Source organism: Gambusia affinis, linkage group LG14 (assembly GCF_019740435.1).
Source record: "Gambusia affinis linkage group LG14, SWU_Gaff_1.0, whole genome shotgun sequence".
In the NCBI taxonomy this organism is placed as follows: Eukaryota; Metazoa; Chordata; class Actinopteri; order Cyprinodontiformes; family Poeciliidae; genus Gambusia; species Gambusia affinis.
Window position 1 is genome coordinate 16,421,522 of NC_057881.1, and position 18,062 is coordinate 16,439,583.

At 37.4% G+C, this 18,062-nt stretch overlaps 1 protein-coding gene across 4 annotated transcripts in view; it reads right to left on the minus strand.

Annotated features, from left to right (window-relative positions):
- Positions 1–18,062, minus strand: part of col16a1 (collagen, type XVI, alpha 1) — a 78,806-nt gene that overhangs the window by 52,518 nt on the left and 8,226 nt on the right. For all 4 annotated transcript variants that reach the window (XM_044138726.1, XM_044138727.1, XM_044138724.1 and 1 more), the window contains exons 2-5: positions 16,603–16,739; positions 5,990–6,058; positions 5,181–5,298; positions 39–162 (exon numbers count right to left, since the gene is read on the minus strand). In XM_044138726.1, the coding sequence (XP_043994661.1) occupies positions 39–162; positions 5,181–5,298; positions 5,990–6,058; positions 16,603–16,678 (387 nt within the window). In that variant the 5' untranslated portion in view covers positions 16,679–16,739. The remainder of the gene's footprint in view (positions 1–38; positions 163–5,180; positions 5,299–5,989; positions 6,059–16,602; positions 16,740–18,062) is intronic.

The window sequence follows — 18,062 nt, forward strand, 5'->3', positions numbered from 1 at the left end:
TGTTGTGGAACAACGAGAAAGTATGAAGCAAGCAGCACCTGTGGATATCCCTGCTGATCCGATATCTGAAAGAGGTAGATGGTGTCCCTCAGTGCAGACTTTTTCAAAGCCAGGGTGAAGATTAATGTGAACTCGTCAGGTAAGCCATGAGGGAACACCTGACTGGAACATACAAGTTAGGAAATGTCAGATACGTGATGATTGCCAGCTAATTGAAATCATTCGGTAAAACAAAATACACATATCAATACCTACTTTTATTTCCCAACAAAATATTTCATTTCAGTATCAGCTGGAAATATTTTTAAAACATAAATAAGTATAAAACACTTTCCATTAATACATGAAAATGCATGAAATATTTAATTTAATAAATTTTTTATATTTAAGTTTGATTAATAATATTAAATACTGAAAACAAAATCTAAGTAATTTTTTTTCTTGGATAAATGTAATAAAATACATGAAGTATGAAACATGTCCCATGAATCAGACTGGGACTTTGTTTAAACAGATTCTTTAATTACATCATTACCCAGTGATAAAATAAAGTACTGATCAGCACATTTATCATCTTTTTCAGACATTATGAATGCAAAAAAACTCCTCTCAAAACTCCAGCTCATTTATAATTATATTCTTCACAATTATGAAAATCAATAACAATTTTGTCTTTCCATTTACCCCTCATACAGTATTTAGTTTGATCTCCAGGAGTCACTCTAGACAAAAGACACTTTGAAGTAAAATTTCTAAGCGACCTGCTGAACAAATCAATAAAATAATTTGCAAATTTATGAAAAACTTGAGTTTTTTAGCAGTTCTGTAGTTCAACACTATGCAGCTTTTTGTATTCCCAAACTGAACCAGGATTTTATTTTTAAATATATATACACTGTTTTCCAAACACTCTGTTGGCCTAGTTTTGAATTATATCCGTAAAGCACAATGCAAAGCCGGTGGGTGTGACCCTTTGGCATTAATTTTCATAGCAGAAAGAGTCCGGCAGGCTTCATCCTTCGGTTTCAGTCAAGGGCATCTAAGATCACAAATTCAAAACACACACACACACAAAAATACAATCCATACAGGTGTGTGGATATATTGAGACGAGGGTTTCACGATGGAGCCCAGTGAAATGTCTCCTCACTGAGACGGTGAAAACTTTGAAATATTCTCCCTTGCTCTATTTCACTCCAACTCTTTCCCTTTGCACGCACACAGAATTGTTGATGTAGGCAGCTGGTCTCCCACTCCTAGAAGTTGGGTGACGTTGATTTATGAGCGAAGTAGGATCCTAGGGAAAACAGGCAAGTACGAGACGTCAAAACAAAGAGAAGATGAGTGGGGGAGGGGAAAGGGTGAGAAGAAGAAACGACTGAACAAAAAAGAGAAGAAAGAAGACAAATAAAGGTACTACAAAAAAAGGTTTAAGAAAATATACGAGGGACCAAATAAACGCATAGGAATTTTGGCTTTTCATAATTAAGGAATGTGGGTGGAAAAGCTGATGAAGAAAAGATGGAAGAAAATGTGACAGAATGCGCCACAGACAGACAGACAGACAGAGAGGAGAAAGAGAAAAAGTAGTGTTCACAACAGAGTTGTTTTGCTGTTGATTAGAGAGCTGCAGGGCACAAAACCACTCAGAAAAACTATCGACTTTTTTTTTATTTTTTTTGTTGGACGTGCTGAAACATGGCCTGTTCCATTCAGGGTCATTAAAACGAATAAAATAAACGAATAAATAAAAAAAACAAAAAACAAATAAAATCCCAGAAACCCAGAAACAGACTGACATACGCTCCGAGAAGAGATTACCCAGAATGAATCAAACAGACTCAGATTTCAGGGAAGCTTACATCTTCCTCTCTTCTTTTAGTAAGAAAAGCCACAGGAGAGGAGAACAACAGAGGAAATCTGATAATAAAACGGTAGATCTCTTGCTTAAGAACCGGATATTAACTGGGGAGGTACATCGACACCTGTATGCAGACTTCTTAAGTGTGCTTGGATCCACTGTTTGCTGTGGCTGGGGTCTCTTTCTCTTAGCGCTTCAGTCAGAGCTAACCAGAAGGAATGTTAAACAGCGAGTGCCTGACACTTGAAAGAAGCGGATTCGGTTTGAAAGCGACAGCTGACAAATGCTTTTACATGCTGTAGGTTTTCCCTGTTGCTAGAATGCTTTGTGTTTCTTCCCTTTGTGTATTTAAACAAATTATAAACACCTAATTTGTAGGTGTTTCTATAAACACCTACAAATTAGGTGTTTGTAGGTCAAAAAGCATAAGGATTTTTGCTATTATGCTATTTCCGTAGTGGTGCACAGCTCTCAGGATGGATGAGTGGGTGTTTCTGATATAAATGAAATTACAGTGGGTCAGCTGTTTGTGAAGATACCTTCAGTTGCCACCTAATCAGCTGCTATCTTAGCTTCATGAAATATCTTTAACTGGCTTAAAAGCATCAGCACTCAGATTATTAAAAATAAACCTAGACTTAACCAAATATGAATTTGCTGAAAACTGAAAACCCTGTGGTGAGATTTGACTTGTGTCTCTTTTCAATGTCACTTGACGCTTACCGTCTGCTTCATCGGGTTTTTGGTCAAACCCTTGAGAACTGAGTAAGATATAAAGATTAACGAAGGACGTAGAGTTTTCCTTATTCTTATTTAGTTCTTGATGCAGTCTAGATTTTTTTTGTTTTGTTTTGTTTGCATCATTAGCTTTCTTCTAGTCAGGTAACTGTACATCCATCCATTGTCATTCTTCTGTTCGAAATGAGGATGTAGGGGAAAACAGGGCCAAGACTGAACCCAAGCCAGCACATCCCTCTCCAGGACAATATCCCTTCCACGGGAACTTAAAGTAGAGTTAATCTGTCTCTAAGGTGAGTTCAACAGCCGTACAGATGAGGCTCATTTCTGCCACCTTTGTATGGTTCTTATTCTTTAGTACATAATCCATGTCTAATGACTACAGGCGATAGTCAGAACATAGATAGACAAGTACATTAAGACCTACACTTCTAGGCTCCATGCTTTGTTCATCACAACACACCAGTGCATCACCTTGACTTCAATGGTCCTCTCCCTCAAACAGAAATTTACTGGTATTGACTCCTAAAGTGTTGGGTAACGGTTGCATTTACCCTTGTAAGATGGTGCTTTGCTGCTCTTCTTTTGTTTTTTTTTCAATGCCCCCTTGTTAGTTCCTGTCATGAATAAATCCATACTCACCTTGCCTGCAACAATGTCTAACAGGAAACATCAACTAACGGCTGAAAGAAACTGTCCGTCTGATCTTCCACGATCATAAACGGCCCGGTCTGATGGTGAGGCGTTTATGAACCGCAGTCAAGTTCTGCAGTCAGTATGGGTGTATCATCTCAACCTGCCCACTGGCTCTTTATGCTTAAATCCCTGCCTTGGAAGCCTGCCATTGTGATGGTTATTGGATCCTTTTCTGCAAGACTGCTGTAGTCGTCTCTCATATAACACAAGCGGCTGAGCACTGGTGTCATGTCATTCATCTCTTTACTGAGCATTGCCATTATTGTGCAGTCTCAGGCCCGGGTAAGTCAATTCTCATCCTATTATCTTGTCATAGAGAGTGCACTCTAAAAGAATAGGGGGAGAGCATCATGGCTTTTCCTTTCTTAACTATATACGTATACATGAAAAAACATTAAGAGACCACATAAAATTACCAGTTTCTCTGATTTTACTTTTCATAGGCATATGTTTGAGTAAAATGAACATTGTTCTTTTATTCTACGAACTACCTTTATTCAATGTTTCCAAAATTTTGAGCAAACACTTTTGTATTTACTTGCAGAAATTGACAAATGGTCAAAATAACAATTAAGATGCTAACGCCTTAAGAGTTCAAAAAGCAATATTTGGTGGAGTAACCAGGAAGTTTTCGGTGGGATCCAGTGGGCTCTAAATTATTTTCGAGAGCTGTATGTATATGTAAGACAAATTTATCTGAGGCATCAAAATCTCAAGAAACAAAAAAAAAATTCAGTGTAGCATACATGAAAAAGACATAGCACAGCCTTTTTGTGCTCTCCTTGGAAGCTTGAGAGCAAAACAAAAACATCTTGAAATGTTGTTCTTTTGCCAAACAGATTCTGGTTTCCCAAGAGGTGATAAGAGTTCTGTGTGTGTTTTCTCTCTCCTGTCGCTAGAAACACTCCTCTCCGAGATTTTGACAAATAATATTTGTGACTCTTAAGATGAAAAGTAAAACATGTTTCACGTGGAAAATGTGTTGTGTATGGAGATTCATATTCAAGCAAATTCGCACATCATATCCAAACACAGAGTGATAAAATACTTTGAGCTCTGAGCTGACCCATTTAACAATTTCTTTAAAAAAAAAAATAAATGAAATAAAGTAACATTAAAATTTAAAAGAAAGTACAAAGAAGAAAAGAAAGTTCAAAGAACAAAACCCTTAAAAGCATTTGTCAACTCTACAAGTGACCTCTGAGTGAAAAAGCTTTAAATTTATAAAGACATAGCTACGCAGAAAGGAAGCCACAAGCTGCTGGATTTTTAATGACTAAAAATTGTGCCCAGAAAACAAGTCCAGAACATGTTCTAAAATGGAGCTGCCTAATCCTCACCCTGATAATATTTTTTTTTTGTTTGTTTTGTGGCTGGCAACTGTAACATGCCTACTAATTAAGACATCACTCCTACAGATTCTGCTAAGGCAAGTAAGGATGAAATTTCATTATGTAAGCTTGTTTTAATACAGAAATGTGGTTAAATCTCCCGCCCCCCCCAAAAAAGAAAGGTTGTAAGAATTCACTTTTACAAGCCAGTAACAGTGGTAATTTTGGAAATTCAATCAGCGCCTGACCAGCGTTTCTGCTTCTCCGTGTAGTAGCCCTTAGACAGCGTTCACATGGTGAACTTCACAAGGCCGATATGACTAAACGGTACATTCAGACAGATGTGAAAAATAGAAAGCTTGTCAAACTCTGTGCCCACACAGGGTGGGAAATCTTGCACATAATTTAACTTTTATTCTCCTTCCCTTCCAGTTAAATCCGAACAAAACATAATTGTGTCGGAAGAATTCCTCTGTTGGGGAAAGGAAGCAAATCAGTGAAGAAGAAGACAAAAAAAAAAAGAAAAAAGAGAGAGAGATAGACAGTGAACTTACTCGCTTGGGCGCAAGAGTGACGACTTGCCAAGGCGTAGGATGACAGAACCTCGAGGGTTGCGGAGCTTTCTGACATCTGTGTCTTTGAGCAAGGAGAATCGCCTCACCAAATTAAAACCTGGTGTCAGAGAAGTTCATCAGTAGGCAAAGATAAAATAAAAGCCAGATTGCTGTTATTTTGGGCAAAATACGTACTGAACACATTAATGTTTTTCTCAGTAAAGATTATTATAATATTCTTGTTGACATAAAATTCCACCCAGATATTAAGGGCAAATATTCTGACAAATAAGTTCAAAACTAGGTTGTTTATAGTAAGATGGACAAGAGAGAGAAGTATTGAACAGAAACAAACAAAAATAAAAGTATAGCAAGAACAAATATATAAAATCTGCTGGTACTTAGAAATAAATCCTGTTCCCCATTAATAGAATTTAATATGAAATGCTTTAGTCTTGACTGATGAGGCTGTACAAAGGTTTCTCACTACCAAGATAGCCATGACAGCCATGATAGGTTAAAGAGCTACAGTATGTGCGGACGTCAGATATTGTGAAGTTAGAAAACAAACTGCAGAAAGCTTTTGTATTTAACCACGACGTGTAATTCCAACATATTTCACATAACTCCATTTTCTGGACCTATTTATAGTGATTTCTTGTATTCATAAACAACTTGGGTTAGTTTCGGCATACAGTGTGAATTTAAAGCCTACAGTACCATTGAAATCTGCACATTGAAAGAAACATCAATATGTTCGATACTCATTTTACCCTCTCAGTATGGGTACTTAAGCTTGTCCAATTCACCAGTAATGTTTTGCCTGGCCGTCCGAGGAAACTTCCACTCAGCCACTTGTACGGACGGGCATTGTACACCTGTGGTAACAAACAAAACATCAAGCGTCAAAAAACAGCCGCAGAGGCGAATCCCTGAAATGTCCAGCATTTGTTAGACGTGGAAAAAAAAAAGAAAGTCGTCTGACAACAAATGCCAAAAGAAACCATCAACACATCTTTCTGAGTGATATGGACAGAGCTTGTGATTGTGAGTGAACTGGCAACTTCAAACATAAATTTGAGTAGAGCTTGAAATATTTATCAAGAAAGAAAGATAGAAGGAGCTGTTGGGGGTGAAAGTGAGTTAAAATAAGTGTAAAAAAAAAACACCCTCAAAAAAACAAAACAGACAGGCCGATGAAATGAAGGCAAAGCTGTGCAGAGTGGAACACAACCTGATCTGACAGGTTGTCTAGCACCCAGCTTGTCTGTCGCGGCAGCCTCATTTTGATGGACGTGTTCTCACCCCGTTGGGGAAGGTTGCAGAGTAAAGCGTTGCCTGTCAGAGCGGCCCGACTGACTGCAGGGTGGTAAGAGATGTAAGATTTTTAGAAAGACCACAACTTGTACAGGTAGACGAGGACCCTCTGAAACACTGTGATCCACAGCTAATTGATCTCTTTGGGGCCAAGGACAGCGGCCCTGAGCCAAGCCATGCTTTCAACCATGCTTGTTTTTTTGGGTTTTTTTGCTCCCTAAAAAAATCTGGGAGCAGATGGAACAATGTGATAACCTAAAATAAAACAGAACTGTTTTCTCTAGGCTGTGTTCACATCAACAATCATTTGAATCAATAAGGTTTCTGTGCATATCACTAGTGAAAGGGTTGGACATTAGTGCAATAATCCCAAAGGTATATGTTTTTTCTTAACGTTTTACAATGCTAAAGTTGTTGCTGTAAAAAAGTCCTATCTTATCGTTATCGTTTGCCAACTGGTTAGAAATCCAATTTTATTGAGAAGTCCAAGGTAGCTGTGTACACTTTCTAAGAAGCAAAGTTTTTATGAAAAACAAAGACATTTTTTTAGAATGGTTAAAGAAAGTAAAATGTCAAGCCATGAATTATTCTGACTATTTTTTACATTTATGCAGTAAATTATTAGCCTAATATTAAATGTTTCATTGAAAGCCTGTCCTAAAACCATCAGTTTTGATAACATGTATGTTTTATGAGTCAACGCATAAGCTGGGTTTTTTTTTTTATTACTATTATATCAGTACTTTAAGTACCAAAATATAAGCTGCTATAGTTTATGACAGCATACAACAAATGTGATAATGCCTATTAAAATTGACAATGATTATTATTTGTTTTATTTTTAGACCATGTCACTTTCAATTCAGCTACTGTACAAACAACACATTTTCCAATCACAGTACTTGTGTGACACAGGAAGATCTTCAGCTCTGAAGTAATTATTCACTAAATGCAAAAGTTTTAAAGGCATTTTTAAGAAAGTCAAATAAAACACCATGACACTTTTGAGACTGGAATTATTTTAGGAAAAGGAGGAGAGGAAGAAGAAGAAGAAGCCCATTTCTGTCTCTAGGATTAGCCATCAGAGTTAAAAGTTGCTTTCAGGGCCAACTAGAGTAAATGAAGACACATTTACTACACACTCAACAGAATCTTGTATTAAAAATTTTGAATATTAAAGAAAGCATTTCCATGGTCAATTTTATTTTATTTTTTAAAGTAGCTTATTTACAGAAATTTTGATTTGTCAGTATGTTTACATTCTCGATTTGCACTTTTGAATTTTTGTATTTTATACATCTACCAAGCAAGCTTTAAATCAGAGATCTGACTTAGTTTTTAATTTTCCAAGTTCTTCTTTTTTGAAACAGACTTTTTTGGCCTGATACAATTCTACAAGGTCAATTCCTTGTTTAAGCCAATTTGAACAAGACAGCTTTGCATCATCTTATTGTTGCTAGACATAAAGAGAATCGCTGACAGCAAAGTACTCACTACAAAAAACAGACCAACCACCTCATACATCTAACACTGCCTTCACTATGCATTATGGAAGAATATTTTTTTTTTTTTCCCCTAGAAAAGATACATTCTCGGTCTTGAACAAGCAGGCATTCTGTTACAAAGGGCCAACAACTATACCTTTGATTTGTGACAGCTGACTTCACATCAACACGCATTTAGCTTGCACGAGTTTGATCCGATTATTAATATTTTAAGTTTCACCGCTTGTCGTCAGTTCTGCTCATCTGGGCTTCAAAGTAGCAAAGATGATGTTTCAAAACAAAGCAGGCGTCATCCTGTCTGAAGGGACAATCTGTCATTTTCTTATTGCCATCTACGAGTACAAATCACGGAGTGAAAAAAAATACCTATCAAACAGTAAATCCGGCTTGACGTCTGATCATTAGATGGAGTCAGGGCATCAGATAGAGGTTTGAAGTCTTCACACACAGTGTATCTGAACCATCCTGAAAAACATTCTGTCAAATCAGCCCAAAATGCAGCCTAAATACACAAAATATATTCCCATGCATTTTTTTCCACATCACTGATGCACAGATTTCTTTATTTTTTTTAAGTAAAGATGCACCAAGATCTACCTTCTGTTCCTGCTTGCTCTGTTTTCTTTTTTTTTTTTATCTTTCTATAACAGTCTTCTCTTTTTGCTTTTTTTGTCACTCCCGTATTTCCATCTGTCAAAGTGAAGAAGATGAAGGATCTGCCAGACACAGGGTTATTCTGGCTGAAGGTAAAAGCGGGCGGCACAAAAAGTTAAACATGCTAACAGATAAGGAGGAATGGAAACAAATGACAGCAGAGAAGATGGAAGTGGGAAAAGTCTTCACGCCTTAAAACATGAAGACTTTTTTTAGACCATGGTGTTCTGATTTGTGATGAAGTCATCAATAGCCAACAGGGGTAAATCTGAACAGGAACCAGTCATTTGTGAGGTAGCTTATATTTTCTAAGACTTCTGTTGATTTTTGTTGGTCTTATGTTACGTTTGCTTGTCAAGCTCAATAGCAATGAGCCACAGTCATTTATGAGCCTGCTCTTACAAAAGTTAGAGCAGACATAATTTCTAGAAACCAACTTAAGATTTCTTAAAGAGAATGTAGCAAAGTGACAATACAGTAGAGTTTAATATTTTATTTTAATTTAATCATCAAATTGTATGATGTTAGCATACTACTGACTTGCTAGCTTAAAGATTTTGCCAATTGAGCAGTAAAAACAAAGTGCCGTTGAAATAAATGAAATACAAACAACCTTAAAGGCAAACAATGTTAAGCTATATCTTTAAGCAAATATGATTAGATATTGGGAATCAGCTTTCACATGTTACCAGAAAGGTAATGTTGGCCAAAAATAAATGTTATACATCACTAAAACACTGTCAGCCTGTGATATTTTAGCAACAGTCGCAATCATTGTCACTTTTCTTTTTGTTATCATTAAACTGTTTCAATCATCTTTGACATTTTTGCATTAATTATTTGGGTAAATACTTGGAGACTGAAAAATTAATCTTCTTTTCTCAAAGTTATCACACTTTGAAGATCTCCCAAAGATTAATACACACAATCAATCAATCACATTTTATTTGTATAGCACATTTCAGCAGCAAGGCATTTCAAAGTGCTTTGCATCAAATCAAACACAGAAACACAATGCAACATAGAATCAATAATCAAAACGTGACAATAAGTCAAGTTCCATCAGTAAATTTGTAATTGATTACGTTTCAAATACAATCCTAGACAGGTTGGTTTTTAGTCGAAGTTGTATCCATAAAAGGCGACAGAACTGTCAACGTCCCTTTGCTTTAACAAAGTCATCCTCTTCTCTAACACAATCAACTAGTGTTTTGAAGATCCACACAGGTTAAGGTGATATGGACCCTCGTTTATAATCACTCGTTACATACATGTGTATTCGATGATCTCATGGTAATATTTGTGCTCCATGAACACCTTGACTCCAACCATTGGACATCCAAAAACATCTTAATTATGACTGTTTAAGTTTAGTCAGTGCTTTTCATTGTTTAGGTTTGCATAAATGTAATGTTTTTACCCACAGATTCCATCGAAATTTAGTATAAAATCAATCCAAACCAGCATTATCACAATTATCGATATTCTTTTTCTTGTGCTAACATGTCATCTTTTAAACCACAAATTAATATTGTTTAGACAGAATCCAACATTGTCTTTTCTTTATATGTTTAATGAACATTTGCTCAGAAAGATTGACTTGATTCAACCTGGCCGTCCCTTAGTTAATTAGCTTCTGTGGGTATGCTAACCAAAACAAAAACAGAAGAGATTAGAACTGCAATCAATAGTGGTTATTGGAATGAAAAACTCTTCTTGTGAAAACTGATTGCTGTACATTAGAAACTATGCTTTGACACAGTTGTTTTGCTTGGGTGGATATGTTTAGATGCTACGGGTCTTCATTCTTACACTAGGAACCGAATTAATGACCTCTTCTTAACAGACAGTTATTCCCAGTGAAGGTAGAAAAGCACTAATTCCACATAAGTCAAAGGCTAAAACATATTATGGGGACTTTCACAGCATTAAGCAGTTTGGCAGAGGACACGCCACATTCTTTGAACCCCATTTCCCCTCAAGCAGTGATCAAGGCAAAGCTTTTGCTTGTTGACAAGCTAATTAGCACAAAGTTTGAGCAGTTTTGCCAGCATCCTGCTAGTAGCTGCATGTAGCCTTGAAAAGATTTGGGCGATTTTGGCTCACTTTGATGGGTTGTGTTCAAGTCTTGCCAAAGCAGGTAATGATGCTACATTGGCAGTCATTCAGTAAACTGCTGAGTGCCACCCCCCACACCCTAATCCCATAAGTCTTTCTTGCCAATTTAAAAAAAATCTAATCCTGATATTACATCTTTAGAGGGGTAAAATACCATTTTTTTTTATGTTCCCTCACTTAGCTTGGACAGCGCACAGGTTAAACGAGTCAAGTGAGAGTACATTTGAAAGATTAGAGGCCTGAGTCTTAGAGTGATTTTTTAGTTAGTGATTGAGTTTTTTTTTTCTTGGTCTAATTAAGGATGGAAAACTACAGTAGAAAATGTATAATGTATTATCCCATTGTCATAATGTTGTCCATTCTCCCTTTCTCGCTTCATTTCATGTTGTTGTTTCATCCTTCATTCTTTGCTTCCTTTTTTGTGTTATTTTCTCCCACTGCCCTCCCTCCCTTGTTCACTTCCTTTGTCAGTCCTCTGCCTGTATACTGTCGCTCTTTGTGCCCTTCTTTTGTTCCTTCCCTCATTCCTGCTTTCATTCCGTCTTCACTTTCTAGTGTCTTTCTTCCCGTCCTTTCATGTTTACTTCCTTCCTGGTGCTTTTCTGTATTTCCCCACTTCCTTGTGTCTAGTGTGCTTTCTTTCCTCAGTCAATGCTCCCTTACGCCCTTCCTTCTTAACTAATGTGACCATCCCTTTCATGTGTAATCCTTTCGTTGTGCCCTGTTCAATGAACCCTTTCTTCCCATTTTCTCATCCTTCTTATTCCCCTCGTCCATCCTTCTCCACTTTTGTTATTTCCTTACATGCGTTTTATTTATCCACTAGAAAACCAGAATTTGAGTATGGCATTTTTTATTTTTATTTTAACACAAAATATTAAAAGTTGCCACGTGTGGAGGAGGTCAAAGGTGTATTCACAATCTCCATTTTGGTAGTTATTCAATGAACTTTAAATGTGGCATTCTTAGATAATTGGGCTGTGCCGCTGATCTGCAGGAAGCCAAAGTTTATGGAAAAGTCTTCCACACTCTAAACTGTTCAGGCAATGCAGCATATGGTAAAGCAGAGAGGCATGCTTGGTGAGGTGGCGGGTGATGCAATGAAATAAATATCATGTTCAACAATTTCAAAACAAAAAGTAGAAGGGATCGACAGCGTGAATCTGACTTGCCACCCTGACTCTTGGACTAATGGCACAGTCAACGGAGAACATTCCTGTTATTATTTATTATATTTTTCAGCAGCACAGAGGAGTGGAAAGGCTTTAATCGCAGCACTCCAGGGCAATGAGCTCACTCGTTTTTCCCCTTGTACGCCCCTTACATGCTTTCAGTTTAAACTCACAAACTCACATGAATACAGGCTGACTCATCACACAGATTTACATGCCTTTGACATCAATATAGTTTAACAAATGAGATTAAGTTCTTACGCATAACATCTACAAACCCTGGCTCATGTTTACGGGAGTATTTACATAGAGTTAAGTGAAACTGGCACAGGGTTAAAATAGACTGAATATGAGTCACAAATCCATAGGGTAGAAATAGGTGTAAAAAGGTCTGTTTCTAACTCATGCTGAATGCTATTTACTGATCAAATTTATGCACCGCACTCTGGGTGGGATTTAATGCTAAATTCTTTACTGGCGAGGTAATCAAATATGAAAAGTGCTGGGCTTTAGAGCACCTAATCACGAAGACGTGATATTCAAGGATCACTTATTCGACAAAGATCACAGACTAAGGATAGCTCTCTAACCATTTTATGTGCATCTTCCCTTAGCTGGAATTTAAACTAGGATACCAGAAAATGAACATCCAAAGTTACACAGATCAAGAGTTTTATGTTAAAATAACTTCACATCCTGCATGACTGGATATCAGTGGGCAAAACCATGGGGAGAAAACTAAGATGCAGATCTGTTCTCTGATTTACTGTCAAGAGTACACACTTATTAGTGATGTATGGCAAGCACTACACAAGAGACAATAGTTACCATCCAAAAGGTAAATTGTTTTTTGTTTGTTTGTTTGTTTGTTTCTTTTTTTTAATCTTGGGGCTTCGTGAAGACCAAACCAAACCAAAAACTGGAAGCCAGAAAAATACATTTAGCAGCATTGCTGGCTTAGATACTCTGGCTCTGTGAAACAGCTGCTAGCTGAGAGAACTGCCAAATCGACTTCATAAGCATTTAATGTTAGGTGGTATTTGAAGAATTAAATAAAACACAGAACAGAGTAAAATATTAACTTCTTCAGGGGAAGGCCGTGTTGACCAAGTGTGACAGACCACGATAAGGGATGTGCCAGTTTCACACCACATGATGAGCCCTCCTTGACCAAAGAAAACATCTGTGGAGAGATGCTGACTGTATTTTTTTTAAGACATGCTAGCATGTTTAGTAAAAAAACAAACAAAAAAACATTCATGTATGGCAGTTTTTAAAACCACATTTAGAATTTTTAATCTCTGTTCTTGCTTCTGACTGCCTCCCGTCTTTAACTTCTGTTCTGACAAACGAGGCTATTAGAATTCACTGGAACCAGACACCACACAGCATTTCTGTAGCTAACACAAAGACAGGAGGAAACAGACACAAAGCAAATCAATGCATGAATCTTTCTCTTTCCTGCTGCGCAAACTGTCTGATGCGCCACAGAACAGTCGCTTTCATCATCCGGCTTGACTTTCGAGCATAAGTTATACTTATAGAAATCTGCTTTCTGGCAACAGAGTAATCAAATTACGGCTTAATTTGGATTTGGATGATTTAGGGAAGCAGGGATACTATGTGTGTGTCCGTATGCGGGCGTGTGTGTGTGTGCGTGTGCGGGCGTGCGTGTGTGTGTGTGTGTGTGATGCTTCCCGAGACAAAATGTTGGAGAAAAAGCATTTTCTTCCAACCACTGGAGGGGAAGACTCAGGGGACCTGCAAGCTGACTCAGTCTCTGAAATGCGCCGACTATATTCTCCCAAGGGGCACCATCTCCTCCACAAAAGCTTCCTTCAGAGCTCCACAAGTTCCAGGGGATTGCTAACCCGCACCCCCGGGTGATATCACAGAACGGGCCCCCGAGAACACACTGACAGCCTGATGAGGGAGTGTGACAGTTCAGAGGGAAAATAAATAAATAATACAAAACAACAAAAGAAATTTCTCTTTACCTGTCTGCCTCCTTGATTCCTGGGTTGTCTATTTTTGTCTCTTCTCACACAAGTTCAGCCTAAACATATGTAGGCACACATACATACTCTCTCCAACCCAGTAACTCATATCAAACTACTGCTGAAAGTTGAATACAAGAACTTAAAAACATCTATCCCCCCACCCCCTAAAATACAAAATATGTAACCTCAGAATGACTGGCGGTTCATGAAGAAGAACACAACCACACACAGGAAACACGGATGCCTCTTCGCTGCCGCAGTGTTGTCAACCAGTGGTTGAGCTGTAATTACTGTAATTATTTATTGTAGGTTGAGACTCGAGTGGCATATACAGACACGCCGCGTTCGATGATACAAGTTAGTTAACTCGAGCAAAACGTGTTTTGATCAGCAAAATGTGGTTTAAATTTGAAAAGTATGTTTTCCTTTTAAAAGAGCTCAGCATCAATCCAACATTTCTTATCCAACTCCATATGCAGTCACCTTTTTCTGAAGGTCTAGATAAGACATTTAAAGACTATTGGTTTTAGTCAAAGCTTAGTTTAAAATTATGACCCAGTTTCAAATTTAAACAATTTTTAATACAATTGTTTGTAGATTGGCAGGAAGTAGGGTAGACATGGGACTATGGGCTCTCAAAATGGTGCGCATCCTCAACTAGACAAAGCAGCCACCCACCACTCCTTGTGTCATATTTAGGTCATCACTATTCTTTTTAAAGATTTTGTAATAAAATCTTTTGGCATGAAGAGTCTAACCTGAGCAACTGTTCCGAACATGTCGTGAGCAAGGGAACAAAAACTTTGCCTCTGGACATTTTACATGCACTACTGAAGAATCTAAAAACCTGTTTATAAATGAGGTTCTCAGATGTTCTGAAAAACCGCATGAACCACATTTATATGCTTTGTTAAGCAGAATACATTTTCTTTCTATGCTCACTTGCTGCTGCAAGATACGTTGGTTAGACTGCAATGTTACTTAGCTGCTTTCATTGTTAATGCATTTCATGACACCCAGAGTTTTGAGTGTTGCTGCAATGCATTGCTAAATAAGTAATGCTTTAGCTTTACCTACCTGACGTTATGCAAGTTATACAGATATAGCTGAATACAAATTCCTCATGCCTGACAACAATGAAAACTGGTTTAATTGAGCTGAGTGGACTGGGCGATGTCCACATTAACCTGTGTAAAGCATCTAAAAAAGGTTTACTTATTCTAATGTTAGTATTGGCCAACAATATGAAGACGGACAGAAAGAAAAGCTAGCCTGCTTGAAGTCATAAGGAAGATACTCTTACCACTGCTTCTTTTATCCTAGAATCAGTAGTGGTGAGTGTTTTATGACCCTCACATTTTTGCGAGTATCACGTAAGACATACTTGTCTCTGAAGTCCAGATAAAAAGTGAGCAGCCCAGCAAAACAGAGCAGCTGAAAGCACTGTGGCACGTTAACCCACTGGTAGTAAACTGTAAAAGTACAACATGAAACAACTAAGTCTGTCTTCTGGAACTTTTCTCTGAAACCCGATCGGCTGTAGACCTACCACAGGCAGTGGGTGGGTCAGTTTAAAAGACAGCAACTATTGTTTTGATTTGGAATTGAACTTTGTAATTTCAAGGAAACAAATCGTTGTTCTTTTAGACAAAAAAATCTGACATTATTTTTCAGCCATCCCAAAAATAGACACCGTATGGCTCGAACATTAGATAAAATGTGCTTCAGCAACTCAAAGTCAATAAAAATATCCTTTAGAGATTTTTAACCAAAGCTGTTGTTACACATTAGCTTATAGAGCTAAACTTGTGGCTTACTGCAAAGCTTTTGAGATTAATATCACAGTCTAGGTCGGTTCCAACAAATACTAGAAATAAGTTGGAAAGCATGGCGATTAGTTTGCTAGCCAACCCATTCCATTCTATTTAAACAAATGCAAACCATGAAGCTAATCGCTGCCAGTCATGCATGCATAATAAAAAGCAAGGGCACAGCTAAAATATTGATCAAGTTAAGTGGTTTTTTAGATTCTTTTACCTGACTAGTAGAACTCTGCAGTTTCTCTAGTTACCATGGGCTCTTTGGCTGATTCTCTGATGTATTTTTCTTGTCAAACCTGATAGTCCAGGCTTGGTAGGTATCCACTTGTTCTGTACCACTTCTATTCTTATATGAAGGTTTTTGAAAGTCTCACAGTGGCCTGTGTGACTTTCAAAGCTTGAAATATTTCTTAAGCTAAGCCTGTTGTTAAATAGCTGACTCGACTGGCATACGTCAAGGTCTTCACAATTCTGTTCGTTCACTAGCATTCTCTTACAAACATTTAAGGTGAGCACAGGACAGTTTTGTTTATAACCACAGCATATTTACAGAAACTACATTGGTGAATTCTGACAAACTGAGCTCAATTGTATTTACCGTAGGGCTATCTGACAAAAATTACATAATTACATTTTTTACCACCGTTTCTTTCCTTCCTTCCAGTTCACAACATATGCGCTACATGTGTGGGTTGATCACATAAAATTGCAGCACATAATTGAAGCTTGTTGTTGCAAGGTGATAAAATGCAAAAGTTTAAAGGTTATTAATTATCGCTAAAATACTGCGCTGGTCCTTTTTATGACAGACAAAAAGCCACGACTTGGAAACTTACCTTCTTGTGACGTCAGAGTGTCGCATGATCCGAAACTGACGACCAACAGAGTCAGGGAGGAGCACAGAAGCCACATGGTTTAACCCGTCTGAAAGCAGCTCCTCTTCTTACCTCTTCTTCCCTCAGCTGCCGGCTGACTGGTGAAGAGAAAAGAAAAAAAAAAAGTGAAAGTCAACAAAGTTAAATCTTGTTTTGTTTTTTGTTTTTTATGTCAGTGCCTGCTGACAGAAAGTCTGCAGACAGCATTATGCCTGACTCCTAAATAGATGTTGATGTATATTTATGAGTCAGTCACAGTTGATGTGTTAATGATGTGGTATGTTGCAGGCTTTGTTAGTGGCATATGAATTAACCAGAATGGTCCTCATTAAGGAGTGTAACTCTGCAAAAGTGTGATCATAGTCATTATCTTGTCCATCTGGCTGCCCTTTGAATGAGAAAACACACAGAAACGTGCATATAAATATGGTGCTTTGTGAAGCTAGTGGCGCCCTCACAATTTCCTTAGATTTTCTGTTTTTTGTCTTTTACTTCACACTTCATTGTTTCAGACCATAAAACACATTTATTTTTAGATTGGACAAAGAAAACCAGAGTAAATACAATAAACCATTTTAAAATGATGATTTAGCTCATTGAGGAACTGAAACCTTATCCAAATAAACCTGGCTGAATATTAAAAAAAATTACATCATTAATGAATTAAAACATTTTTTGAAAGAATGTACTTTGTGAAATTTTACCCAACAGGTCTGGTGTCACACCTGTAGAGTCAAGAATTTAACCTTTCTAGTCATGTGAAGTAAGGCAGTTTATTTTAAAAAGCCATCAGCCTCCAGTCTAAAAAAAAAAATTCAAGAACATGTCGCAAACGGGATACAAAACGGATACAAAGCCATTTCAAGGATTTGAAACTCCAGAAAACAACATTGTGAGCCATTGTCTGCAAGTGGGTAAAATTTCAATTGGTGAAGCTGCCCAAGAACTGCCTACCTACCAAACCTAATTTAAAGGAGACATCAACAAGTCAATCAGGAAAACATTTGAAGATAAAAACAGTGCTGAAAAAGAAGAAAAAGGCACACTTCATATTTGCCTAAATACATTCCAGTGACCCCAAAGGTTTTGCAATTATATTCTATGTACTATGGACAAGAAAGTGCAACTTTTTTTACAAAATCTGCATCATTTTACATCTTCTGTGAAGCTTAAAGACAATTTCAGCAAGATTATATTACACTGATGTTTACCCTTGGGTTGTGGGAGCATGATAAATGTTTCCACCAGAAAATAACATTTCCATTTATAGATTGATTTGAGTCATTAGCCATGTTGTTCTTTTCTGGTGTAAAAAAACAAAACAAAAAAACTTTACAATCTGGAAGGTCAGAGTGTGAAGAAACAGCCAAAAGCTTTAGGAATCTGAAGGGACTCAAATGCGTTCCACGGGACTGTTTGTC